Raw genomic sequence first — 26,911 nt, 5'->3', positions numbered from 1 at the left:
TTCTTCTCATCCTAAAATTTCATCATCATGTCTCAGGTATGTACAACCCCCCCCGCCCCCCCCCCCCCCCCACCCCTTTTTTTAACTCTTCATTATTTTTTCTAGATCATGTGTTGATAATATTCCATTTATACTCATGTTGTCTGTTTTGCTAATTAATTATTTTAAGCCAACAATAATCTTGGGATTCTCTGAAGGGCTTGATGAAGTTGTGATTGTATAACTCAAATTCTGATTTAAACTTTCTCACTTGAGCTGAGTTCTTGGTGTGAATTTTGCAAACCCAAATGGTAATAAGATCATGACTTGGAATGAAAAAAAAAAAAAAAAAAGAGTTCTTGGTGTGAATTATAAATTTAAAGTAGCTAGTTTTGTTAATGATCTATATATCAAAGACAATCTTCTCTCTTTGGAGCTTAAAATTGATCAATTATGGGTTTGTGGTGAATGTTTTTCTTGTTGACCAATTGGTCTGTCTGAAAACAATTGTCAGTGCTGATTTTTTTTTCACTAAAGCATAGTTTCCCCGAAACTAATCAATTATCATTGGATTAATGAATTTGATCGAAGAAACTTACAAAGAATGAAATAGGATTACCCCCCAAACCAATCCTTTTCCCTTTTTGTTAATTGAGGCAGAGATGAGTTGACTCTCTCGAGTCTTTGCAATACTATTAAAATTGATAAATCCTTTGAAAGCTCACTCTTACATTGCTATACTCACCTAATTGACTAAGGATTTAACTCGCATACACTGACAATTGTTTGAGGGTTAACTGATCCCTCAATTATTAAAGAAATTTTGATTTTGGGCATTGTGATATCTTACTAAGTACATTTACTTTTAATTAATTATGAAATGTCCACGTTTGATTCTGTTGCTAGTGAATATTCACAATTTTTTTCATAATTATTCACCATTCCACTACTTAATTACTCTTGTGTTACGATAAGATTGTATTGGTACTTCATATTTGATGGTTATATAGTTCTACAGATAGTACAATGTATATAACATATATACTATCTAAAGGGACCAAAAGCATACATTTAAATTAAATAAAAGGTTAAATGTGTCGGTCAAATATCACAAAGACAAAAATAAGAATTTATTAATAACTGAATGACTAAAAGTGTATCCCATTATTTAATTATACCTTTATTGTAAAATGTTGTAACATATAATGTTCCACTTATTAACCACTCATTATATATGAATAGTTACATAATCATCTTTTATGTGACATAAAATTATCAGTGTATAAAGATTAAACTTCAAAATCTTGATCAAACTTCTTTTTTCCCTAAATGATATGGCAGACCGTTGTTCTCAAGGTTGGCATGTCATGCCAAGGCTGTGTCGGAGCTGTGAACAGGGTTTTGGGCAAAATGGAAGGTACATTTACAAAATATATATTTGCTTTTTTATCCTTTGCTACATTTATCCTTGTTATCCTAGCCTGTTACAGTTGACACCTATATATGTTGCTTAGAATTTCTAAATATATAATCTGTCATTTCTGAAATTATAATTTGTACATATCAGATGATTTTTTAATGATAAATACAATGATCTGGATCAAAGTCATTAGGTTCTGCCAAATACGTACTACAAACGGAACATATCTGTACTATAAACAGAACATTTGCCCTTGAGTGTATGCATAAAGTGAAATGAAGCGAGTAATATTGTGAACAACTAATTTGACTCAAATGTTCTCTACGAATATATTGTAGGTGTTGAATCATTTGACATCGATATAAAGGAGCAAAAAGTGACAGTAAAGGGAAATGTTGAACTTAAGCTGTTTTCAATTTGCTAAAGACTGGAAAGAAGACTTCTTTTCAGAAGACAAAAGACCAAAGACCACTGTACCCGAAACAAAGCCCGCAGAAACAAAGCCCGTAGAAGAAAAGCCCACAGAAGAAAAGCTGGACACACACAAGCGTACCCGAAACAAAGCCAGCGCAAAGCCCTAGAAGAAAAGCCTGAGAAGAAAAGCACAACAGATACACTTGAGTGGGAACTAAAGCCATGAAAAGCCATGAAAAGCGTTCTTGCCTGATGATAGCTTAATGTAGTGAAAACTTAAACCATGCTTATGATTTATGCAACTTTATGACTATAGCAGAGTGTGATATGTAACAATTAATCAGAGACGAAATAATTGTCTTTCTAATTTTCTGCATTTGGTAATTTTCTTGTAATGTGGATAGCAAGTCCTGTTATCTTACATAAAGGAACAATCTATTCATATAGTCATTTCTATCTTTAATAGTTGTTCAATCTTTCATTTCAAAAAATCAAATTACGTTGATTACAATTTGGAATCTCGTTGCTAGCTGATCATTATTAACTGTCCAATTGGGTTCACCTCTTCCCATTGTACTGTAGCATTTTTTTTCATAATATGTGGAACGTCTTGCTATTAACACTCTAGGCTAAGAATTCTTAAGAGTTCAAATGAAGCAAAACTAAAGAGCTTTCCCAAAATTACTAGTCCTAAGAAAATGAGAGTTTTATATCCTAAAAAAGTACTCCTTTCTATTTATGTGACTGCCAATTTTTTTTTTTTTTTTTTGGTTTGTTATGAAAATATTGACAAGTTTTTCTAAAGTTGAAAAGAATTCGAAAACTTGTTGTTTTACCTTTAATGAGAAGAGTTTTTAGCCACACAGATATTATAGAATATTTTTGACGTTAAGTGTCAAAAGTCTTATAAGACACACAAATATTGTGGCACTCATGCTCGGTATTAGTGCCCGTAGAACTTTAGATTTCAATTTATGTGGCATCATTTCTCATGTCCATTTATGTTTAAAATGAACTTTCACATGATTGACCTATGAAAAAGAATCACCTAAGAACTCTCGTTGAAGATATAATTAAGTAAAGAAATGTGTATCTTCTCGAAGTTTACAAGACATTCGATAAGCACAAACATATTTTCAACGTCCAAGTCATTACAATTAACTATAATTTTCAGCTTCTATGGTTTAAAATGCTTGGACACTGGCATGATTATTGACTCCGATTTTCACTTTCATCATTTGGGAACTGTTTGATCACACAAATTGAATTGCCAAAATAAAATTGGAAGAGAAAAACCCTAATATAGAGATATAGAGAGAAGAAAGAGGATATATATTTGTTATTCATCAGATCAGAAAATGAATCTATTATATACATGTCATGATACAAATTGCAAGAATGGACAAAATACAAATGAAATACTGGCTACAAGTGTAAGAGCTAATTACAACAGTACTTTGGGCCTGCTATATATCTGGACTGCTATACAGAACTTGGGCCTCTGTTAACAAGAACTCACTAAGAAAAGGTGGGTGATATTATAAGAATGGCTTTGGAGGTGAGTGGTCTTGAATTTTGACTCTGCTTGCTTCATAGGCAAAACTTCAAGTTTAATGGTATGTTTTTTTTCCAATGGGCAAAACTCTAACATTTGACCTTGAAGGTTTGCCTACAGGGCAAGCGGGACCAAAAGTTTGATCATTGGGTGTAATTTCTAGGAAAAAAGTCAAATTCCTTCAGGCGTAACTGCATTATCTATTTCAGATAGGTGTTCTTAAGATCCATGAACATGTTTTTGGCGGAATACATTGAAAGCCCCTTAAAACTTGCCAGTAAATTTCATTTAAACAGTACTTGAACTACAATATATTTCAATTGAGCCCCTGAACACATGATTATTGTTCCTATTAGGCACTTCCAGCTCAATTTTTTTTAAAACTTTTGTGCGTGTTCTCATGCGCCTATTATGTAGATAATTAACCTTATAAAACATGTCACCTCCTTTATTTATACACATCAACCTCAATTGAAACAGGGCTGAGGTTTTATAGCTTATTGAGGTTACTGCGTATAATTAAAGGAGGCGGCGTTTGAAAACACTAGCATAAATTTTTTCAAAATTTGAGCAGAAAGTGTCTAATAAGAACACTTTATCATGCGTTCAAGTGCTGATCAATCTGAACAAGTTTTAGTTCCAGTGTCTAAATGAATTCTTGGCAAGTTCAAGAGATTGCCCATGTATTCGGCATTTGTCGCCCCTATATGTTTATGGTTGAGCACTCTCCAAATAGTAGAGAATACAATGAGTCATCGCTAGAACCTACATGCTATATTAGATCATATAACTAAATGATGCAATTTGCACATATATACCTAATTTAATCTACTTCGACTTGGTAGTTCTAATTTTCTTCTTAGACATTATTAATCAGACTCTTTCTTTTCTTTTGTTAATCTAAAAAGGGAAGAATCAAGTTTAATTACTTCTATTTTTGTTTCACTCTACTTGTTATAGAATAGGAATATTGGAGCTTGTGGACTAAATATCAGAAAATTAGTACTAACAAGATGGAAAGAGGAAAGTCAAACCCGTATTTACAAACTAAGAAAGCTATCTTAATGCGTTGTTTATAACATATGGGACATGCACAAATATACTATACAACACATACATGCAACCAACTAATCAAATAGGCAAGCCAATTCAATCTCCAAGTGGGACTTGTTTTTCCAGTACAGACACAATATATTCTGCAGTCAAATGAAAAACAAAAAATTACCATTTCGAATTTCTTCTAGAGAGAACAAAGGAGGGAGAATAATACTTGTTTATTTCGGTTTATGTGACATACTTTCTAGTTTATATAGTTCGTCACAAAAAAATGACATACTTTTAAATTTGGAAATAACTAATTTTACACTTTCCGCTTTACCCTTGATGAGAAGCTTTTATAACCATATAACTGTTGTGTCATATACAAGTTCCAAAAGTTTTATAGACTTAGTCTCCTTGGCAGAGTAGAGTTCTTTGTTTTTGTTCTGGTGATTAATAAAGCTTTCTTTTCACAAAAAAAAAAGCTAGTCACCTTAGATGCTTTGACATGTTTAAGACCACAAATTTCAGAAGTTTTCATGTCCTTTTTAAACTCCGTCTCAATTCAAACTATGTCATATAAATTGAAACGTAGAATGCATTAGTACGTACATAATACTCTAGCAATTGTGATAACCTATCATACCTATGACTCTTATGAGCACAAGCAATTACCAAGGAAATAGAATAGTTCACACAACTCAAATTGTAATCTTTTTCTATTTTCTTACATCTTTTTCTAGGTCTAATTGGTAACTTGAAAAAAAATTAAGAATAAAAAGAATGTCAACCTATTCGTCGATGACATAAGATGGTAGTTGTGGAGTTCTTCAAAGGTCAGACAAGCCCAAGAATGCATCAACCATACAGTTGGCATTATACAACCAATCATGTGTTAAATTGTTAAAACGAATAGTTCCTCCAAGGAGTTTCTCAAACTATAAATACTCAACAATGTTCATAAGTTATCCATCACTGGAAAGCCAATTACTAAGAAAAAACCAAAGAGTCTATAGCAACTTTGAGCCTCAAAATTAAGAATGGATTCGAAAGGCATCAATCGTTCAGTTATAGCACTTTTTGCTTGCCTGATTTTATCATTTTCATCATCTATTCTTGCCTATCGAACACCATGGCCACCAATTAAAGTAGGCTACTATAGATATAGTTGTCCCCCTGCTGAAGCAATCATTAAAAATGTTGTAAACAAAGCTGTGTCTCGTAATCCAGGCATTGCTGCTGGCCTTATCAGGTTACATTTTCACGACTGCTTCGTCAGGGTACGTATGAAATTAATTTTCTGACATGTATATGCTTGTTAATAATTTTATTTTCTTAATTTGATAATTACATTATTATCTTATGGTAACAAGTCGTGTGCTTTAATCAGGGATGTGATGCATCGGTGTTATTGGATGGACCAAATTCCGAGAAGGAAGGTATTCCAAACAAGAACAGTTTACGAGGTTTCGAGGTGGTTGATGCTGCTAAAGCACAACTTGAGGCTGCATGCCCTGGAACTGTCTCATGTGCAGACATACTTGCATATGCTGCTCGGGACAGTTCCTACAAAGTAGGGAAAATATATTATGATGTCCAAGCTGGACGCCGTGATGGTCGTGTTTCTATTGATTCTGAAACATTGGCCAATCTTCCTTCTCCATTCGTCGGTGCCAGGGAACTCATCCAAAATTTTGCCAGAAAAGGTATGTCAGCTGATGAAATGGTAACCCTATCTGGCGTGCATTCCATTGGTATTGCACATTGTGCTGTTTTTGCTAACCGTTTGTACCCTCAAAACAACCAACAAAATTTGCCAATTGATCCTGAATATGCAAACTTCTTGAAGTCCATTTGTCCACCAGAAGCACTTACAAATGGGACAGGAGTTGCTAATCCCGCGAACCTTGATGTCTTTACACCAAACAAGTTGGATAACAAATACTACTTGGCTTTAAAGAGTCAAAAGGGACTGTTGGTTTCAGATCAAACATTGATGGCACACCCTACAACTGCTAAGATGGTGAACTACAATGCTAGATATGGTTCGGTTTGGGCTAAGAAATATGCAGCTGCAATGATTCATATGGGTACTTTGGATGTCCTGACAGGCCGAAAGGGAGAAATCAGGAGGAACTGTCACTTCGTGAACTAATTAACATGTCTATCTTTTGAAAAGCTTTTCATTGTATTTTCAACGTTTCCATCCTATTCAAGCTGCAGGGATGGTTCAATGCTTGTTCAATATTTGTTTTGCTTTTTTCTTCCCAATGTTGGTGCAATTGTGTAATTGTTTTTTCCTAATGTTTATCCAATTGATTGAAAGGATTTTTTTTTATTGAATAATTTTTAATGATTTATGTAGCATAAGTTTTTGTCCAACTTAATACTTTACTTTTATAGACATTGCCTCAAAATTAAATATCCATAAATGAAAACCATAAACTTAAAACAATTGGAGTATATTTATATATTAAAAAGATCATTTAAAAGGCTACAAGCTCCCTTAAAATTGACTAGACAGAACACGTCAACATCACTATAAACTTGTTAAAATTTTTCATTTAAATACCTGAACCAAGATTTTGTACCTATATATTGAACATCTGAATTCAAGTCAAGTTGTGCCTATTGAAAGCCTGGTAGGATGGCTTGTTGCAAAAAATGCACGCTGCTGACATGCCATCGTATCTGTAATACAATAATTTTAATTTGAGCGAGTGACATGTGAAAGATCTATTTTTTCCCCCCAATCTCTTCATTTTCTCTCTACCATAGTGTGGATTCGCCTCACCCTTGTACACTAACCAGATAGAAAGATCAGTGCTTGTCACCTTTCTGCCAAATCAGAATGACCGCCAATTGAATCGATCAGAATGCTGCATACCTGTGGCCATACCAGCTTCAACCTAGCCGAAATTCATTTTTTTCCTACTTATCTTAAAATTATCTAATTTGTGATCAAGGGCCGCCAAATATGAGATAGGTTGCAAGCTTGCAACTATGGTCAGAACTTAATTAACCTGGCTAATTTTGAAATGTTGACCCCATGTAACGGTAGTGAAGAACACAACGAATGAAACGTCTACCACAATATCCACTGCCTCCGTTCACCTGCACCACATTTACCTTGGCAAAAAAAACATCTGGACAAGATCATTTATGCTCCTATATGTCTCTATTTGTCCATATTCCCACTTTATCAAAGAAGACAATTTAAGAAAAGGTGCTACGGACGATATGGAAACTCTTTTAGCAACGAGAGTGTTTAACACTTCAAGGAAATAGTTTATCAACAAGTAGGTACATGTAGCCCGATATAGATATCACACTATCTTAGCAATATCCAACAAAGCCGATCGATGTCTGGATATCCAAATATTTCTAACTTACTCAAACTTTTGTATGTGAGTATGTGACATTTTATTCTCCTTATAAATATATTCCACATGACTCATTTGGCTGCTTTTCAGTGATCAATTCTCAGATTGCTTAATATCGATATGCCTAGCATTTTAACAATGTACGCAATAGTATTTTTTTTAAATGAAATTTCCAAGGTCGTATGGGTTGTTATAAATCAGGAAGAAAGTACACATGAGGTGGACTTGGCCTTAACTTTTGATTACAATACAAGGATAAAACTTTTATCCTTCAAAAAGAGGGAGGTGAAGCTAGAAAAGCAGACATTCCATCCCTCAGCAAAAATTAGACTACCTATACAGCTAGCTAACAAAAATATTTGTCTTGTCATATTAGGTCCTTATAGAAGGTATTTGGCTCTTATCCAGTTATATATGTCGTACAAACCTGAGAATACATCAAACTTTTTGTTACTGAAGCCTAGGGAAATCATATGCATTTCCGTAGTTTCAAACTAACTCTTCAATTGCTTGCGACTGAACTTGTCTTATTTACACCAGGGGTATCACCTGATTTAATTTTTAATATTGTAGGCTAGGTGATAACATTAGAAAACATTCATCTGCTTTTCAATGATCTCTTCTGCATCTACTTTATTATCTTTTGAGGATTCGACATAATAGATTTTAGGAAGATAATGGTCTTCATCTAAATTTCTATTCCAACATTAACTATATGAATCACTTATAAGAATTGTTCAAAAAACTCCTTCAATCAATTCAACAAACATTAGGAAATAAACAAATACAAATGGACAAATATTCGGAAAAAAACAAATACAACTGGACAAATATTTGGAAGAAAAAAAGCAAAAGCAATTGGGCAAGAATTGAACCATCCTAGTAGCTTTAGTTGGATGAAAAAGTTGAAATAGTGCTGAAAACCTTCTCAATTTCGGAAGGCAACACGTAGAGATCATATTAGTTCACGAAGTGACAATTCTTCCTGATCTCTCCCTTTCGACCTGTGAGAACATCCAAAGTACCCATATGAATCATTGCAGCTGCATACTTCTTTGCCCAAACCGAACCATATCTAGCATTGAAGTTCACCATCTTAGCAGTTGTAGGGTGTGCCATCAATGTTTGATCAGAAACCAACAATCCCTTTTGACTCTTTAAAGCCAAATAGTATTTGTTATCCAACTTGTTTGGTGTAAAGACATCAAGGTTTGCAGGATTAGCAACTGCTGTCCCATTTGTAAGTGCTTCTGGTGGACAAATGGACTTCAAGAAGTTTGCATATTCAGGATCAATTGGCAGATTTTGTTGATTGTTTTGAGGGTACAAACGGTTAGCAAACACTGCGCAGTGAGCAATACCAATGGAATGCGCGCCAGAAAGGGTTACCATTTCATCAGCTGACATTCCTTTTCTGGCAAAATTCTGGATGAGTTCCCTGGCACCGATGAATGGAGAAGGAAGATTGGCCAATGTTTCAGAATCAATAGAAACACGCCCATCTCGACGTCCAGCTTGGACATCATAGTATATTTTTCCAACTTTGTAGGAACTGTCACGAGCAGCATATGCAAGTATGTCTGCACACGAGACGGTTCCAGGGCATGCAGCCTCAAGTTGTGCTTTGGCAGCATCAACCACCTCGAAACCTCGTAAACTGTTCTTGTTGGGAATACCTTCCTTCTCGGAAGTTGGTCCATCCAATAATACGGATGCATCACACCCCTAATTAAAGTACATGACATGTTAGCTTAAGATAATAATGCAATAATCAAATTAAGAAAATGAAAATATTAGCGTGCATATTCATGTTGGAGAATTGATTTCACACGTACCCTAACGAAGCAATCGTGAAAATGTAACCTGATAAGGCCAGCAGCAATGCCTGGATTACGAGACACAGCTTTGTTAACAACATTTTTAATAATGCCTTCAGCAGGTGGACAACTATATCTATAGTAGCCTACTTTAATTGGTGGCCATGGTGTTCGATAGGCAAGAATAGATGTTGAAAATGATAAAATCAGGTAAGCAAAAAGTGCTATGACTGAAAGGTTGATGCCTTTGGAATCCATGATTTTATGATTCAATAATAGCTATAGACACTTTGGCTTTTTCTTAATTGACTCTCTACTCAAGGGATGGATATAACTTAAGAACATTGTTGAAGTATTTATAGTTTGAGAAATTAAGTGAAGAAGTCTATATTTTTAGAAGGAACAGTTCTTATGGAACAAAACGAAAATGATTGCCTCTAATGCCAACTACGTTTTTGAAGCATTCTTGAGCTTGTCTGACCTTTGATGAATTCCTCAGCTACCACCTTATTATGTCATCCATGAACTATATAGGTTGACGCTCTATTTTCCCTTAATTCCGGCCTTACTTGCTCTGTTCCATTTTAAGTGGCATTATATATTGTATTAGTACATTTTAAAGAGAATGATATTTTTTGTATTTGAAAACAATTCAATTTTAAACTTCTCATTTTACGCTTAGTTAGCCGTGGAGCCATAATTTTCACCAAAGGATTTGAAATATAAAGAAGTTGAATTCAACATATGTTATATATGCATAAAAAGTAATTTTGACCTTACATATACAATGTAAAGTGAAGGTTCGGATGAACCCCTTGCACTCCCTAAGGTCCACTCCTGTCCTTATAATAGCATGCTGTTTTGGCCACTGAAATCTCATGATATATTTAAAATCACAAGTTTTAAAAGTATATCTTTCTTAATTACATGTTCAGTCAAATACTGCCCCTTAAAATGAAACAAAGGGTGAAGAATAGTGCTCATGATAGGCTGGCAGAGATGATTGAATAAAGAATCATTATTAGTATCGTGCATAAAATCGAAATGGTAATTTCTGGTTTCTAATATGGTGCTGGAAAAACAAGTTTCACTTGGAGATTGAGTTGGCTTATTTATTTGATTAGTTGGTCCCCCGTATGTGTAAGATATGTTGGTGCATTGCCCCACTGTCGTGTCAACTCATTGTGATAGCTTTCTTAATTTGCAAATGAGAATTTGACTTTCCTCTTTCATCTTGTTAGTATTTTGTTAAACTTAGTCCACAAAATCAAATATTCCTATTCTGTAGCAAGTAGTGCAAGAAAAATAGAAGAAAAAAGCTTGATTCTTTGCTTGTCTGGATTTAATTAGAAGAAAAAGAAAGATTCCTCTTACAAGTACTTACATATATTATTACACTTCTAAAGAAGAAAAAGTACCAAGTAGATCAAATAAAGCATACGTGCAAATTGCATCATTCTATACTATTTCGAGAGTGCTCAACCATAACATACAAACTACTATTCTTCATGCCAATACAAAGGAACTTAACTTCTTTTCTTAATGAGTTCCCGAGTTAATTGAATGGTGTAAAAAAATAAATTGAATGGTGAAAGTGAACTTCTCATTTTTAAGCCACACAAGCTGAGAAATCTAGTTTCGGCGCCACTTTTTTTTATTTTTTTTTATTTTTTAAGTACCAAAACAAGAAAACACCCATAATAATCTTCCCAATTACTTCTCATTCTCCCACTATTTTCTTTTTTTCCCCAACCAGATATGGATATTAATTAGTGATAAATTTGCAAGAGTTTTGCTACATTTTTTAGCATGCACCGCGAAAACTAGAATGTTTTCCCCAAGAGCAAATAGCACAAAAGATCCTAAATGTCACATGTTCAACGGTTAGGTCCTTAATTAAAATTCAATTCAACACACGACTATTGAGGTCCACAAAATGATTTTGGGTTCTGTTACATTTCTATCTTTTATCAAATCCAAAAATTCCATGTGTCTGAGAAGTAGGATTGAAATGTTAAATTTAGCCCATAAAAATATGATAGGTCAATATGTCCAAACTTAGAGGGATTAAGGCATTAAGCTAGGTGTACACTTTGTGGCAAATCATTTTGAGCATAGCCAAAGTTAGCCATCTAAAAGCTTGGCCTAATTTGAGTTTCTGTAATTCAAATTGACTCATATGAAAAACATTCTTTTTGTGTTAGTATTTGCTTGGTATGATTTCTACTATATAGAAGAGTGAAGAGGTGGGACGATCAAGGGCATCACAGTAATTTCACAAAAGCTCTGCATTGCTTGCTTATGCGCTGAGCCTCAAAGCTTGGTCGTAAATGTTGTGTCACTATTGGCTATCTATTTCTCTAGGGAGGATTGCATTCCGTGCAAAACTCATTTCTATTCCTTTTTTATGAGGTAAAACTTCAATTTTGTTTTATAATCTAATGAGTAGCGAAAGTGTGTCCAAAGAAAAGTTAGAATTAATTTTTATTTACACATTTGATTACGGTACAAAATAACTACTCCACCCCTCACAAAGTTTAAGAATGGAAGAAAATTTTTTAAAATATATTTTAATAATTATTTAAACCAAAAAAATCCAGGCATGTGGTTGAAAACAATATTGAACTTTCACTTCCATTTCTATCTGAACAAAATTATGTTTATATATCTTCAATATTTAAATCAAGAATTTTCAGACATAATATAAAATGTCTTGAATATTTAACGAAATAGAAGTAACTTCTCGAATCATTTTAATGATATAAATCTGGTAAATGTTATGGTGATGGAACTCTTATTATGATAAAAAATTATTTACATCCGAGCTTAAAATAAATCATACTAATTTATCATAGTTAGGTAAAAATTAGTGTGAGAATATGTATAGATTAACTATGATTTATTATTAAGAGTGTATGAGAATACATGTTTCATATATCATGTAGAGAAGTTGTATTGAAAATTATTTATGTAATGATAACTTTTAATAAGCATAGAATAGCTTTTTTTCAAAGGGAAACACGTCTAAAATAATAAACACCATAAGTAATTCCATTAAGAGAAATATATTTTATTTTCAATAACATATAAAATACAAGTTTCCAAATAATGTTTTCCAAATTTCAACAATTAAACGTCATACCCTAAAACGTGTAAAAATTTTTTACTTCAATTTAAAAAGGATATATTGTATGATTCTTTATGCTTTATCTTAAAAATAAGAGCAAAGTATTTCTTTAAATTTAAAATACTATGATTTATTTTTAGCAAACTTTTATACAAGTGCACGTGAAAAATCCAGGCATGTGGTTGAAAACAATATTGAACTTTCACTTGCATTTCTATCTGAACAAAATTATGTTTATATAACTTCAATAGTTAAATCAAGAATTTTCAGACATATTATTTTCAATAATATATAAAATACAAGTTTCCAAATAATGTTTTCCAAATTTCAATAATTAAACGCCATATCCCAAAACGTGTAAAAGAATTTTACTTCAATTTAAAAAGGATATATTGTATGATTCTTTATGCTTTGTCTTAAAAATAAGAGCAAAGTATTTCTTTAAATTTAAAATACTATAATTTATTTTTAGCAAACTGTTATACAAGTGCACGTGAAAAAAATGTAATTCAAAATTTTCTAATGTTTTGCATATAAAATGATGAATTAATGAGAAGTTCGTTTAGATCACATTTGAAAACCTGGAAAAAAAATAAAACTAGATAAAAGTAAGTTTAGTTGAAGTTAAAGTAAGACAAAAAATTAAGAAAATAAGCTTTTTATTTAACAAAGGTTTTTTTTTTTTTTTTTTGCGCTTTGCTTGAATGTAGTGAGTATTCAACTCTTTCGGAATTTGATGTGAAGAGTTAAGAGGAGGTGTTCTAAAATTGTTACTTAAAAAATAAAAATGATCAAACTAATTAAGAGTTAGACCCAAACAAGCAAGATTTAACTTTTACATAGATCACCTTAAATTACATGCATCATGTGTTGGGCCCGTGCAATCTAATCTAGTTATGATATACTAGAAAAGGCTTTTTTATTAATTTGGTTTGGTAGTTACGCGAATTATAAAAAATAAAAATAACTTGACTTAGGCTGCATTTGTTTTCATTAAGATTAAGACGTCTGAATCTGAATGATTAAGATGTTGTCTCTAGATCTAAACACCGAATGATTAAGACGGTTTGTTTTTAAGCGTCTGAATATATACTTCCTCTGTCTCAATTTATGCCATACAATTCACGTTTCGAGAGTCGAACAACAAATTTTTTAACCGCGTTTTATTTGTATGTCATTTAAATAATTTAAATTATTAATTATTGTGATTTATAGTACTTTTTATGTAGAATTTGAGTATGTAAATTAATTTTCAAAAGCTTATTGTATGTCCGAATTCACATCAAAATTAAGAAGTTTTATTCTCGAAATGCGAACTGTATCACATAAATTAGACAGAGAAAGTATAATCTTTCTTATATCAAAATTATTATTATTAATTAACATAATAAAGAGAAATAGAATCCTTGAATTTGAATTTGGATATCACTATAGACGGAGAAACAAAATGTTTGCAGAGATATGATTTACACTTGTTTTCAGTGAAGTCATCAATTCAAATTTCAACAATCGGAACCAAGTTCTCCGCCGCCGACGACACAATAATTTCAACCAAACAATTTTGGAAATTCCAAACCTCCATTAAATTTTTAACCTAAAAAGCTCCAGTTTCAGATAAGAGAAAGTAGAAAACAGATTCAAGTTTTCACACATTTTTTCTCAATCCCAAATTCCACTCTACCACATTTTACCTCCGGAACCACCTTATTCGACGGCGGTCCTCCATTTTCCAGAGTATCACCACTCGAATACACCAGATTCACCCATTGCATTTATCTGGACCATCTTCCTATGAATTTACGTCGGACATATTTTTTTTTTAAAAATAATTAATTGGAAGAGGTGACGATGATGAAGTGGGAGGCAGAAGAGAGATGGAGGTCGTGGATGATGTCCAAGAGTTGCTATACGGTTACAGATTGGAAGCGGAGCATTTAATTAATTTTTTTTTAAAAAAAAAAAAAAAAAAAAAAAAGAAGGAAAGGTCTGAACGATTTTCAGACTTTGTACCAGATCTGACCGAATCAGACCTCTTAAGACTCAATAAGTGATAGAATTGAAAAAAAAAAAAAAAACAAATGCACTTAATGGGCTGAAGTCTGAATAATTCAAATTCAGGCCTCCATTAAATGCAAACAAATGAGGCCTTAGTAGGTTCGATTATAATTCCCAAACTCACTTGCCCATGTAGACCCAAGTAAACATTGGAAGAGTTATGACCTAAGCCACTTTATTCCCACCAAAATGTAGCCGAATTTGCTCATTTGATATCTTGATATCACAAAAAGAGGGATGTGGTGCAGCGGATAAGCTGCTCCTTCCTTAATAGAAGTCTAGGGTTCGAGCTCTGAGTATGAAAAAACTTTTGATAGGGAGGCGCGCCCCCCCCCCCCCCCCACCCCACCCCGAATGGGGCTCTACGCGGCGCAAATCAAAGATATAGTCGGGCTTCACTGGACACCGAGTGGAAAACCAAAAAAAGATATGACAAAAAGAGAAGAATTTTAACCTCTTGAATTAAATACTCGATTTAAGTTTATTTTTATCCGGAATAAGTTTTTGAATTAAATACTCGGTATAAGTTAAATTTTTCTCCGGAATAAGTTATACATTGAGGGGTAGTTTGGTAGCTGGTTAGAGTTATGCAAGTATATTAGTAATACGGTGATTAGTTATGAGAGAGTTTGTTATTTCATGCCGGGATAAATTATGCGAGTTTCTAAATTACAAATCAAACACCGTATTAATTTTAGGGAAAAGATCACGGATGCCCCTCAAATCAAAATAATTACCCGCCCATACCCCTATTATATTCGTACCCCCAGAAAAAATTAAAAATATTTACCCGAGATGCCCCCTAGTTATGATACCAACATGGTATATAAATATACCGAGATGGTATCATGCTAGATGCTTCAGCCCTTCTCTTAGTCCTCCATGATACCCTCATGATATATAAATATACTGAGATGGTATCATGGAAGATGGTTGGTCCTTCTCTTAGTCCTTCAACATTTTATGGCTCCACAATTACTCCTCTTACCCATTTTGAGGCAGTACCAGTGGATCGCGACCCTGATTTACTTTTAGTTGAAGGAAAGTATTTTAACTAGCCAAAGTGATCCCCCGTGTCCTCTTGTTAGTACAATGATTGTAAACTCAGAAAAATCACAATTACAAGGCATGCAGAACAACAGATTGAACTCGAATAAAATAGGAAAAATAAAAAATTAGGGTTTCAAACCTGCAACTGTTCTTCAACTGTAAAGGTTTAAATCGTAGGTCTTGAACTGCAAGAAATTATTTCAATGCTCTTTCAAGTTCAACTATCGTGGCAATTACCGGAAATATGGTTTGGATTTTGAAGATGAAGGACTTGATTTTGCGAGAAGATGTTCATTTATTAAAAAAGACACACTTTTCTCGAAAAAATCCTCTATGTTACCGTCGTCTTATATACATATACCGTGATAGTATCATGAAGGACTGCTTCAGTCCTTGAGACACTCCTTAGGACCATGGTACCATCATGATATATAAATATACTGAGATGGTATCATGAAAGACTATTTCAATCCTTCTCTTAGTCCTTCATGATACCATCGTGATATATAAATATACTGCGATAGAATCACAGAGGAAGGGGTTTGGCCGAGAGGTATGTCGAATAAATATTTCCAGCCGATGGGGATAGAAGGGGAAATAGTTTGGGAGGAGGTATGAACAGGTAAATATTTTATATTTTAGAAGTATTCAATGATGTTTTTCCTTAATTTAATACTTGAATAACTTACCTTTTATCCGGCTACTAAACATGGTAAGTATGGCTTAAGTAGTACCAAACATGGTAAGTAATACCTAGGTAACTCACCTCCAAACCAAACTACCTAACGACCCCTAATTAAGATGAGCCAATTTCCTTAAAAAATACTAAGTCATCAAAACCATAAAAAGGTCGTACTAGAATTTTAATCTTCTTGTAGTCACAACTCTACTTTCTGACATCTTTGGCAAACTTATATGTTTACAATTTTTTTTTGAAGAAATTACTTGTCTAGCCTAAATTTATTTATCATATCTAAAATTTTGAAGTTTCATTATTACTGTATATTTTCTTTCTATGTCCTTTACTCAACGCCTTCGAGCATGCACCAATTCAAAGTCCCTCTTCAATGGCAAAGCAATCCATGCACAACTACTCAAATTTGGGTCCAAACAAGATGTTTTCACAAACAATCACTTACTCACCATGTACTTAAAACTCAACCAACTCAATGATGCACAGCAAATGTTCGACAAAATGCCTGAAAGAAACATCATTTCTTGGACAACCTTGATTTCCACATATTCTCATTTGGGTATGTCTGAAAAAGCTTTGGATTGGTTTAAATCAATGGTTCTTGAAGATGGGTTTGCTCCAAATTGTTATACATATGTAGCTGCTTTATCAGGTTGTACTAACTTAAGAGCTGAAAAAACAGGGAAAGAGTTACATGGAAAGATGTTAAAAACTGAGGAAAACCTTAATAGTTTTGTAACTAACTGTTTGGTTAACTTTTATGGTAAATGTGGGTTGTTGAAATCAGCTAGGATAGTTTTTGATGGAATTATGGAACCAAATTCTGTTACTTGGGCTTCTCTCATTTCTTGTTATTTCCATTGTGAGGAGTATCAAGAAGGATTGAACATGTTCGTTTTGGCGTTGAGGAAAGGAGTTATAGTGAATGAGTTTATCTGTGGGAGCGTTTTGGGAGCTTCTGCTGCGATAAAAAGTTTGCAACTTGGGATGCAAATTCATAGTTTGATTGTCAAGTCTAGTTTGGGGAGTATGGATCAGTTTGTGGTGACTGGTTTGATTAATTTTTACGCAAAATGTGGTCTATTGGACTTGGCACGTCGAGCTTTTGATGAGGCAGAGGCACCGGAGTTGCATGCTTGGACTGCTGTAATTGGAGGCTGTGTGCAGTTAGGGAGTGGAAAAGAGGCCATTGATCTTTTCTGTATGTTGCTTTCGTCGGACTTGAAACCGAGTGAGAGAACATTTTCATCAGTTCTTGGAGCTTTTGTTGATGTAAAAGAACTCAGAGTTGGGAAACAGATCCATTGCCGGATTGTAAAATTAGGGTTCAACTCCTTTAGTTTCGTATTGAATGCTTTATTGGACTTTTACTCCAAAAACGACCTGTTTATGGAATCGTTAAACCTCTTTCAAGAAATGAAAGAACATGATGTTGTTAGCTGGAATACGCTAATTTCTGGATGTGTGAGCTCAGGTCAGTATGAAGAAGCTATGAGATTTCTCAGGGAGATGTTGCTTGAGGGTTTCGAACCAAGTCTATACACGTACTCTAGCATTTTGAGCATTTGTGGAGATTTACCAGCTATTGAATGGGGCAAGCAAACCCATTGCCGTGTACTGAAGTCTAGATTTGATTCCAATGTGGTCGTTGACAGCGCTTTAGTTGATATGTATGCTAAATGTGGACGACTTGGTTACGCACGTAGAGTTTTCGACATCCTTCCCGAGAAGAACTTGGTATCTTGGAACACCATGGTTGTCGGATATGCCCAACATGGGTTCGGGAAAGAAGCTTTAGAAATTTATGCTATGATGCAGAGCCATGGGGTTAAACCTAATGATATCACATTTCTTGGAGTATTATCTGCTTGTGGACATGTTGGACTTTTAGATGAGGGACTTCACCACTTTACTAGCATGACTAAGGTGCATGGAACCATTCCGAGGACCGATCACTTGGCTTGTATAGTCAGTCTGTTTGCACGAAAAGGAAAAACGAAAGAAGCTTATGGTTTTATAAAGAGCTTTTCAGGGGAACCAGATAAGGTAGTGTGGCGTTGCCTATTGTCCGGTTGCAAAGCTAACAGAGACTTCATATTGGGAAAATATGCTGCTGAAAAGATTCTAAGTATCGATCCAGATGATACTTCAGCCTATATCGTATTGTCTAACATTTACGCGGAGTTACAGATGTGGGATGAAACAGCTAAGATTAGAAAGGTGATAAAGGAGAAGGCATTAAAGAAGGCAACTGGACATAGTTGGATTGAACTGCAGAATAAATTGTATACATTCTCAGCATGTCATATCATGTCCCTTCAAGAAAGCTATCTGCAGCAAGTTTTGACTGGCTTGACAGCCCAATTGTTTGATTCAGGCTATATGCCTGATTTCGTGTTTTCGTTGAATTTTGAGGACTAAGTATAAGAGATAGTATCTGCACAGATACATCCACCGATGATTGGTAGGTGACACGCAAGAAGAGCGAAGAATCTTCATCTGTGTTTGGATAACTCATAATCAGACTAGAAGAATCAACAGTGATACAGAAAAAAAAAAAGGGTTCAGTCAGAGGAACTTCTTGGTTGAAATCTTATTATGTGAGAGGTCGACAAGGCTAACTCCATGACTTGGTATGCCTCAAGAAAACTCGGTCCCAAACCCGAATAGAGGAGAAGGATTACAGTCAGTTGGCAGGCAGAACTACGACGATCCTCTTCGTAGATGCAATAAGATTCATTTAATCGACCTTAACCAATTTGCTATTAAGGCATAGTTGATTGACTATTGAGAGGTCAAACAAATTTTGGAAGCTTGAGCTCTGCCTGAGGCTAGTCAGCAAGACATCCATTCTTGGGTCTACTCCAGTTGAACATCCCTGAGACATTGATGCCAGGGGCTCGCTTGGTTTGTGGACAAAATTATGCAGGGATTCATAATTCTTGGATTTTTTAATACTTATGATTTATTTGGTTCATTACATTAAAAATAAATGTGATATACGGTGTATAATCCAAAACTTGTATTTGATTTTAAACTGGATAAACTTTTGTTTCCAATTTTTGGCCTTGATCTTCAATAATCCATAGAAAAGGGCTTTTGCAGACGGGTAATGTTGATGTTTTACTTGTATAGTTCAAGGTAATCAAGAGCCAGCTAGACAACATTTTGCATCACATATATATAAAAATCCAATCAACTTTATTTTGCATACTACAACACCATTCCTTACCTGATCTGATTTAAGAACGAAAACGATACGATCTATCCAAACATTATAATTTTTATTAAAACAATAAAGTATAATACAATACAATATAATACGATATATTATCGTTCCTTACCAGATCTGATTTAAGAACGAAAACGATACGATCTATCTAAACATTATAATTTTTATTAAAATAATAAAATATAATACAATACAATATAATACGATACATTATAACACCCAAAGAGACTCATGTGTCGGTCCTAAGGCGCTCATGAATGTGAGATTGGTACTTTTAAGTTTTATAGCATCGTATCATTAAATGACTTAAATTAAATCTTTCATAATGTAACGACGACAAATCACATTTTATAACAATTACGTCGTTATTCTCATCTACTAATAGTATTTTATTCTTTAACTACTCTCTTATAATAATTTTACCCTGTGGCCTACTTTTCTTGTAGGTTTATCCATCAAATTGCTGATATGTAACATCATATAACTACGGAAAACAATTCAATCTATCCAAACATTGTATTTATTAAAACAATAAAGTACAACAAAAACAATACAATATAACACGATTCAAAATATATACAACGAAAAAGGCTCAAATATGCCATCTAACTATCAAAAATGACTCATTTATGCCACTCGTCAATAGTTTGGCTTATTTATGCCATCGAACTATAGGAAATGACTCATTTATGTCATCTAACTATAGGAAATGACTCATTTATGCCACTCATCAATAGTTTGACTCATTTATGCCATCTCCCATTATTAAAATGACTCATCCATGCCATTTTTCATTAACGCCGATTTTATAATACCAGATATGACACCTAGCCTCCAATTAGAGGTCTATGTTGTTTAATTAAACCAGCCCAATTTTAAATACCAAATTAATAAAAAATCCGACCCATACACCTTACCCACCCACAATCATAATCTAGTTGGAGGCCACATGTCATATATGATATTGTAAAACCAGCTTTAATGAAATATGATATGGATGAGTCATTTTGGTAACAGGTGATGGCATAAATGAGTCAAACTATTGATGAGTGGCATAAATTAGCCATTTCCTGTAGTTCGATGGCATAAATGAGCCAAACTATTGACGAGTGACATAAATGAGCCATTTCTGATAGATGGATGACATATTTGAGCCTTTTCCGTATATACAATAAAGTACAACACAACGCGATACTATATAACACGATACATTATAAAACGACACGTAACAACCGTGCAAACAAAGTTTAGACTCTCCTGTCAATCCTAAGCTATTGAATGTAGGATTGTCCGGTGATATCAATGTCACGGTGGCCGGAAGACTGTGGAGGTTTATTTTCCGGCTGAATAGAGGCTGCTTCCTTTGGTCCATCAGCACTTTGTGTTTCACTTGCCGGTGCCTTATCCACTTTCGTGGCCGGAGTTTCATCATCCTTCCCATACATGCCACCACCGTATGCTTCCTGTTGTAGAAATACTCAAATCAGTCCAATGGAGTAAAATCAAGCAAAGTTAAGTCGATAAACAATGAGAAAACAATAGTAATAAGAATTTAATGAAAAATTCAGAACGAGTACATTAGGCATTTTAAGATTGTAATTTCTCCCACACAATGTAAATGGTTAAAGGAAAGTCTATCCACACGATGTAGATGCTTAAATGAAACTTCTATCCTCAGAATGTATTTCCTAATTCTATTGTTTTATATATCAATCAGAAAAGCGAAAAGAGTTCCATTACGTATTGATTGATGAGCTAATCAAATATCAAATATGAAAGACAAATCATTCAATTATTATACAATGCCTACCCTAGAAACTCTAGAAATTAAAGTTACACTTTTTGAATTTTTCTACTACAAGAACTCAACTCAAAAAAGAAAAGAAAAAAAAAAAAAAAGAGTGATCGAAGTTGGTAGTATATTTATAACAAATTTAAATACACTATATAAAGGGTCAACTACTACCAGAGATGACTATTCCTCAGCTTTGTTAGTATGAACACAGAAACATTATTTTAAGAGGATTGCCATTCAGAAGTCATTTTAAGGCTTCTGCACAAAAGCCTTTTATAGGCAAAAACTTGTTCTCCATCTTAGGCACCCAACGGGTGCTTTTTTGTTCTCAAACAACATAATCGTTCAAATCAAATTTAAATATAAGTTGGTTACTACCTTAGATATGAAGAAAGACACCTTTTAAGAAAAGCCACTTATCTAAATCAGTTTTACTGATTATTTAAATATTACTAATATCATATTATTATTAATAAATAATAATAACAAACTCGATCAGTTTAGTGTGAGGTCTGAAAATACTTAAAAAAATGGGTAATTTGCGGGGGTTGAAAGTTGCATTTCGCGGAGGGTTTAGCCTCTAATAATTAGAAGACGCTAAAACCTCCACGAATTACAACTTTCAACCTCCGCAAGTTACCATTTTTTTTGTAGTGAAACGGTGATAGAAAGGCAAAAGAAAGGTAAAAAAAGAAGACAGTAGCAACGAGCAGAACAACAAGAAGATAATACAATGATGTATATTATTTGTAAATACTTATACGTACACACACACACATATATATATATATATATATATATATATTATGGATGTTGTAACACTTCCTTTGTAAGTGGTTGCATCCTCGAAATATATGGTGGTTGGTGTTCCCTCTGGCTAGCCTCCTCCTCTTGCTTTTCTTTCTCCATGGCTAATTCATCCTCCTCGTCAGGCGACCTTTTCTTTGTTGAACTAACACTTAAGCTAAGTGGAGTTGTCATTAAAATGACACTTTATTATTTTTGGGGACACTTTAAAAGAGATAGAGAAATGCATTCCAATATGGAGTATCGAACAAAAATAAGAATCAAAAGTTCGAACGTATGGTCGGCGTGATGTATTGACACGTACATATATACATGTTTGTTAACTAGAAATGTGGCAAATCTTTTGACTGTCCACGTACGTGCCATGCAAAATGCTTCATTCCATACCCATGGAAATTAAATAAAGGTCAGAATCTGAGTTATATTTTATTTTATGTATATCTATACGAGTTTAAATTTTGTGCCTGTCTACGTACAAAATCTTTTACATTATTAGGGTAACTTTAAAAGTATACTGTAACTTTTCTTTATGAAGTTACTCTAACCAAAAATATTTCTATTCTTTTACTGTAACCAAATTATGTCCTTTTGAAACTTTGTTTACAATTTTGATTCTGTAACCAAATTATGTCCTTTTCAAACTTTAGATATTGTGAACGGTAATCCATATGCATTTTCTAACAAATTTTTAACTTTTTTTTTTCTTTTGTCTACAAGTATCTAAAGAATTACTGTACAATCTTAAATTGTGGAATCTTTAGGTTGTCGTTGGGATAGAACTTTAGGAATTGATGTTTCATTAATGTTGTATATTTTAACAATGAAACTAAATTTTCAATGTTAAAGAAGAGATGCTTCTGATGCATGCGAAATTAAATTCTTCATTCAAAATTAGGCTGGCAGAAATTCTTCATGAAACAAAGTAATTCTGAGGTTAATGGATAAATAGAGGCTTATAGTGGTGGAAGAAGCAAAGATAAAATGCAGGTCGACTATCGAAGGATTTTTTTATTTTTTTTTTAAAAAAATTGTGTGTTGGAATTGGACCCAATAGGCACGCTTGAATGGAGTCGAGGTTCCTTCTTCACCAGGTGTGGGCCTAATGGTTTTGGGCCTCCAGTTAAGTTCCCGCAGCCTTGGGACCCCTCGAGCTTTAGCCCAAATTTGCACGACTGTCCTTATTCTTGGGTGGTCTTTAATTTTTGTCCTTCACCTAATATCCAGAGGTTCTGGGTTTGAAGCCTGGCTCAAAAAAAAAAAAAAAAAAAAAAAAATTGCAAGGAAGAGTTTCATAGTAAAATTAGGTCTATTCAGGGAAAATTTAGGCCTTAAGGCAGAGGTTTGCCTTAGTTGCCCAAAATTAGGCCTTAAGGCAAATCTCGCAAACCTCTGCCTTAAGGCCAAACTTTTGCCCGAATAGGCCTAATTTTGGGCAAATGTTAGGCCTTAAGGTAGAGGTTTCTTGAAAGCCTTGTCCTTCGAAATTCTTTTTTTTTTTTTGTTTAATTGAGCGGGGTTCGAATCCAGAACCTCGAGATATTTTCGGTCACTTTTTTAAGCAAAGGGCAAAAATTAAAGACCAACAATTTGAGGGCCAAAAAATAAAGATCAGTGATTTTGAAGGACAATCTGCCCAAAAAAATGATTCTTAATTTGTTGTTTTGTTAAGACTAAGAGCCCGTTTGGATTAGCTGAAAAAAAGTGGCTTTTAAGCATAAGTGCTGAAAGTTATTTTATAAATAAGCAGTTACGTATTTGGATAAAAGTGTTTAAAGGGTTTTAGAAGTAAGGGTAGTATTGGAATTGACATAAAACATAAGGGGTAAAAGGGTAAAGTTGTTGATCAAACCAAAATGGCTTTAACGCCAAAAAAAAATAAGTTGTGGTTGAGCAACTTCTTGATTTTGGCTTATTTTAAGCACTTTTTAACTTAATTAAAGTTGTTTTCTATTTTTGTCAAACACTCAAATAAGTTAAAAATGACTTATAAGCTGGTTTGACCAACTTATAAGCCAATTCAAACGGGCTCTAACACAACTCATGTAGAGCTGGGCCGTGTGCCCAATTTTTGCTGAGCGTAGGCAGGTCCAGAAGGGAAGAGAGAAAAATCAGTGAGCAAATTTTAAAAATAGAAAGAAAAAAAAAATGAAAAAGTTGGTAACCTGCTATAGCAGATTAATGTTACCATTGATGTAATGAAATTAACCTGCTATAGCCGTGTGCATATAAATTGTTTATCAATTAGTAAGGTGACTCCCAAAAATTTATTACACCCTTATTTTGTGTAATAAATCAATACTATATAGTTAGTAATAAATCAATATGATATAGTTAAATCTAACTTCTTAATAGAATACACTTACCAAATAAGCATAGAAGCAAATTGAAACCAAAAAAGAATTTGAAATTTACAAATACCCTAAAGAATCGAATTTCGTAAATTACGATTTTTTTTAGGAAAAATTATATAGGGTACCTACTTAAGACTCTTTATTACAAAATATATTGATAGTTTTCCCTATTTATAAAACATAACGATATATTGCAAAACATGACGGATTTTCATATATTTTTCTTTTTTTTTAATTTTTTTCTAGAAAATATATATATATATTTTTTTTAAAATAATTTTTTTAAAAAAAAATAACTTTTATATATTTTTTTAAAAATAATTATATATTTTTTTTAAAAAATAATTTTTATATTTAAAAAAATTAATTTTTTTTTCTCTAAGGCTTAAAAAGTTACCTCAAATTTTGTGTGTGAAAGCTGTATGAAAAATGTATGAAATGTGTATGTGTGAGCGAAATTTTTAATATAATTTTCATACACAAAATTGTGCGAAAACTTTAAGCCTTGAATATTGTATGAAAGTTGTTACAATGTTGTTGTAGTTGTATTAATTTTCCAGAAACCTAATGTGAACTTTATATACGAAAAATGTGAATGAAATTCTAAGTCTTGAGCAAGATATATACATTTCATACCATTCTCATACATAAAATTTTGAGCGTAATGTTTAAGCCTTGATCGAGATATACACATTTCATGCGTTCTTCATACATAAAATTTGAGCGAACTTTTTAAGCCTTGAGCAAGATATACACATTTCATACACAAAAATTTGAGCGATTATTTTAAATCTTAAATGTTGTATCAAAGTTGTATACAATGTTCACTACTAAAAAAAAAAGAATTTTCCGACCTAAAAAAATGGCTATTTCCGACCTCATGAGGTCGGTTTTGGAAAAAAACCGACCTAAAAACCTATCTCAAAATCAGGTCGGAAATATTACCGACCTCATGAGGTGGCAAAAAAACCGACCTCACGAGGTCGATAAAATTTTTTGAGTCGGATATTAATTAGATAACGTACCGGCCTCATTAGGTCGGTAAATTAAATTAATAATATAACGATATAAGTTTACTGAACTCCTGAGGTCGGTAATTTATATGAATACATAATATATTGTTTTAGATTTTCGTCGTCGTGAGATCGGTATTTCACAATTTCTGCAATATATTTGCAGAAACCCGACCTCATGAGGTTGGTAATTCGTATTTTGTGGGAAATTTTTGTAGAAAACCGACCTCATGAGGTCGGTAATTTGCAATTTCTAGAAAATTTTGTAGAAAACCGACATCATGAGGTCGGTAATTTGCAGCTTCTGGGAAATTTTTGCATAATACCGACCTCATGAGGTCGTTAATTTTCAATTTCTTGAAATTTTTTGTAGAAAACCGACCTCATGAGGTCGGTAATTTGCAGTTTCTGGGTAAATTTTGCAGAAAACCGACCTCATGCTGCAAAAAAATTGGTAGGATCCAAATTTGCTTATTCCAATCGCCCCTTGTCAAGTTGAAAACAATTTTATATTCAACTAAAACCAGCTCAAATAGCTGCCAACAATTCACCAAACTACTACAAATACATAAAACATTAAGCTACTTCAACAAACACATATATTACGACCACCAATACATCAAATTCAATTCGAAACTACTTCAAAGTTGAACCAAAATGTCATTCAAACATTCAAAAGAGACATTAGCTACTAATTCAACCTTCGCAAACATCAACACAACATTAAACTACTTCAACATTTGCAAACATCCAAAAAACATTAAACTAGTCTACACTAATTTAGTTTACAACATTAGATTACTTCACCCCTCGTAAACATCCACAAAACACTTACACATTCCACAAATCCACCACAACATTAACATTCAAACATGCCTTTGTGTGTTTGACACGTGAGTCCCATCATCATCCGCACCACTAGATTGAGTATGGGGGTTACGAGCATCATTAGGACATGAGGGAATCCCTCTCGAAGCAAGTAATGCGTCTAATTGGGCCCTCATACCGTCAAACTGCATGTCCTTCCGCCTCTCCCTTTCCTCTGAGGCACATCGTAGCTGGCTAGATAGCTCAGCAATCTTTTGCTCCATGGTCATAGCACTCACTCTATCGAACGACTCGGTATTGGAAGAATGTAGGCCTTCCGGGGGCGACCAGTATTGACGAAATGCAGGATGTGG

At 33.7% G+C, this 26,911-nt stretch overlaps 4 protein-coding genes across 4 annotated transcripts; 2 read left to right on the top strand and 2 right to left on the bottom strand.

Annotated features, from left to right (window-relative positions):
* Positions 1-5,388: 5,388 nt before the first annotated feature.
* On the top strand, positions 5,389-6,828 carry LOC132060615 (peroxidase 5-like). Its single transcript, XM_059453604.1, has 2 exons — positions 5,389-5,686; positions 5,797-6,828. Exons 1-2 carry the CDS (start codon positions 5,447-5,449, stop codon positions 6,559-6,561), a joined length of 1,005 nt encoding a protein of 334 aa, XP_059309587.1. The 5' UTR covers positions 5,389-5,446; the 3' UTR covers positions 6,562-6,828.
* A 1,631-nt stretch (positions 6,829-8,459) lies between these two features.
* On the bottom strand, positions 8,460-10,002 carry LOC132060614 (peroxidase 5-like). Its single transcript, XM_059453603.1, has 2 exons — positions 9,625-10,002; positions 8,460-9,514 (listed from the first exon to the last, which is right to left on the bottom strand). Exons 1-2 carry the CDS (start codon positions 9,862-9,864, stop codon positions 8,750-8,752), a joined length of 1,005 nt encoding a protein of 334 aa, XP_059309586.1. The 5' UTR covers positions 9,865-10,002; the 3' UTR covers positions 8,460-8,749.
* A 6,513-nt stretch (positions 10,003-16,515) lies between these two features.
* Positions 16,516-19,641, top strand: LOC132059187 (pentatricopeptide repeat-containing protein At3g53360, mitochondrial-like). Its single transcript, XM_059451727.1, has one exon. The coding sequence runs from the start codon at positions 16,854-16,856 to the stop codon at positions 18,951-18,953; it is 2,100 nt and encodes a 699-aa protein (XP_059307710.1). The 5' UTR covers positions 16,516-16,853; the 3' UTR covers positions 18,954-19,641.
* A 691-nt stretch (positions 19,642-20,332) lies between these two features.
* LOC132059186 (uncharacterized) lies at positions 20,333-22,654 on the bottom strand. Its single transcript, XM_059451726.1, has 2 exons — positions 22,382-22,654; positions 20,333-21,223 (listed from the first exon to the last, which is right to left on the bottom strand). The coding sequence occupies exon 2, from the start codon at positions 21,207-21,209 to the stop codon at positions 21,036-21,038; it is 174 nt and encodes a 57-aa protein (XP_059307709.1). The 5' UTR covers positions 21,210-21,223; positions 22,382-22,654; the 3' UTR covers positions 20,333-21,035.
* Between the last annotated feature and the right edge of the window lie 4,257 nt (positions 22,655-26,911).

This window comes from Lycium ferocissimum, chromosome 6 (assembly GCF_029784015.1).
Source record: "Lycium ferocissimum isolate CSIRO_LF1 chromosome 6, AGI_CSIRO_Lferr_CH_V1, whole genome shotgun sequence".
Classification (NCBI taxonomy): Eukaryota; Viridiplantae; Streptophyta; class Magnoliopsida; order Solanales; family Solanaceae; genus Lycium; species Lycium ferocissimum.
The sequence above is the reverse complement of the archived record's forward strand: the minus strand, read 5'-3'. Positions and strand labels throughout refer to the sequence as shown.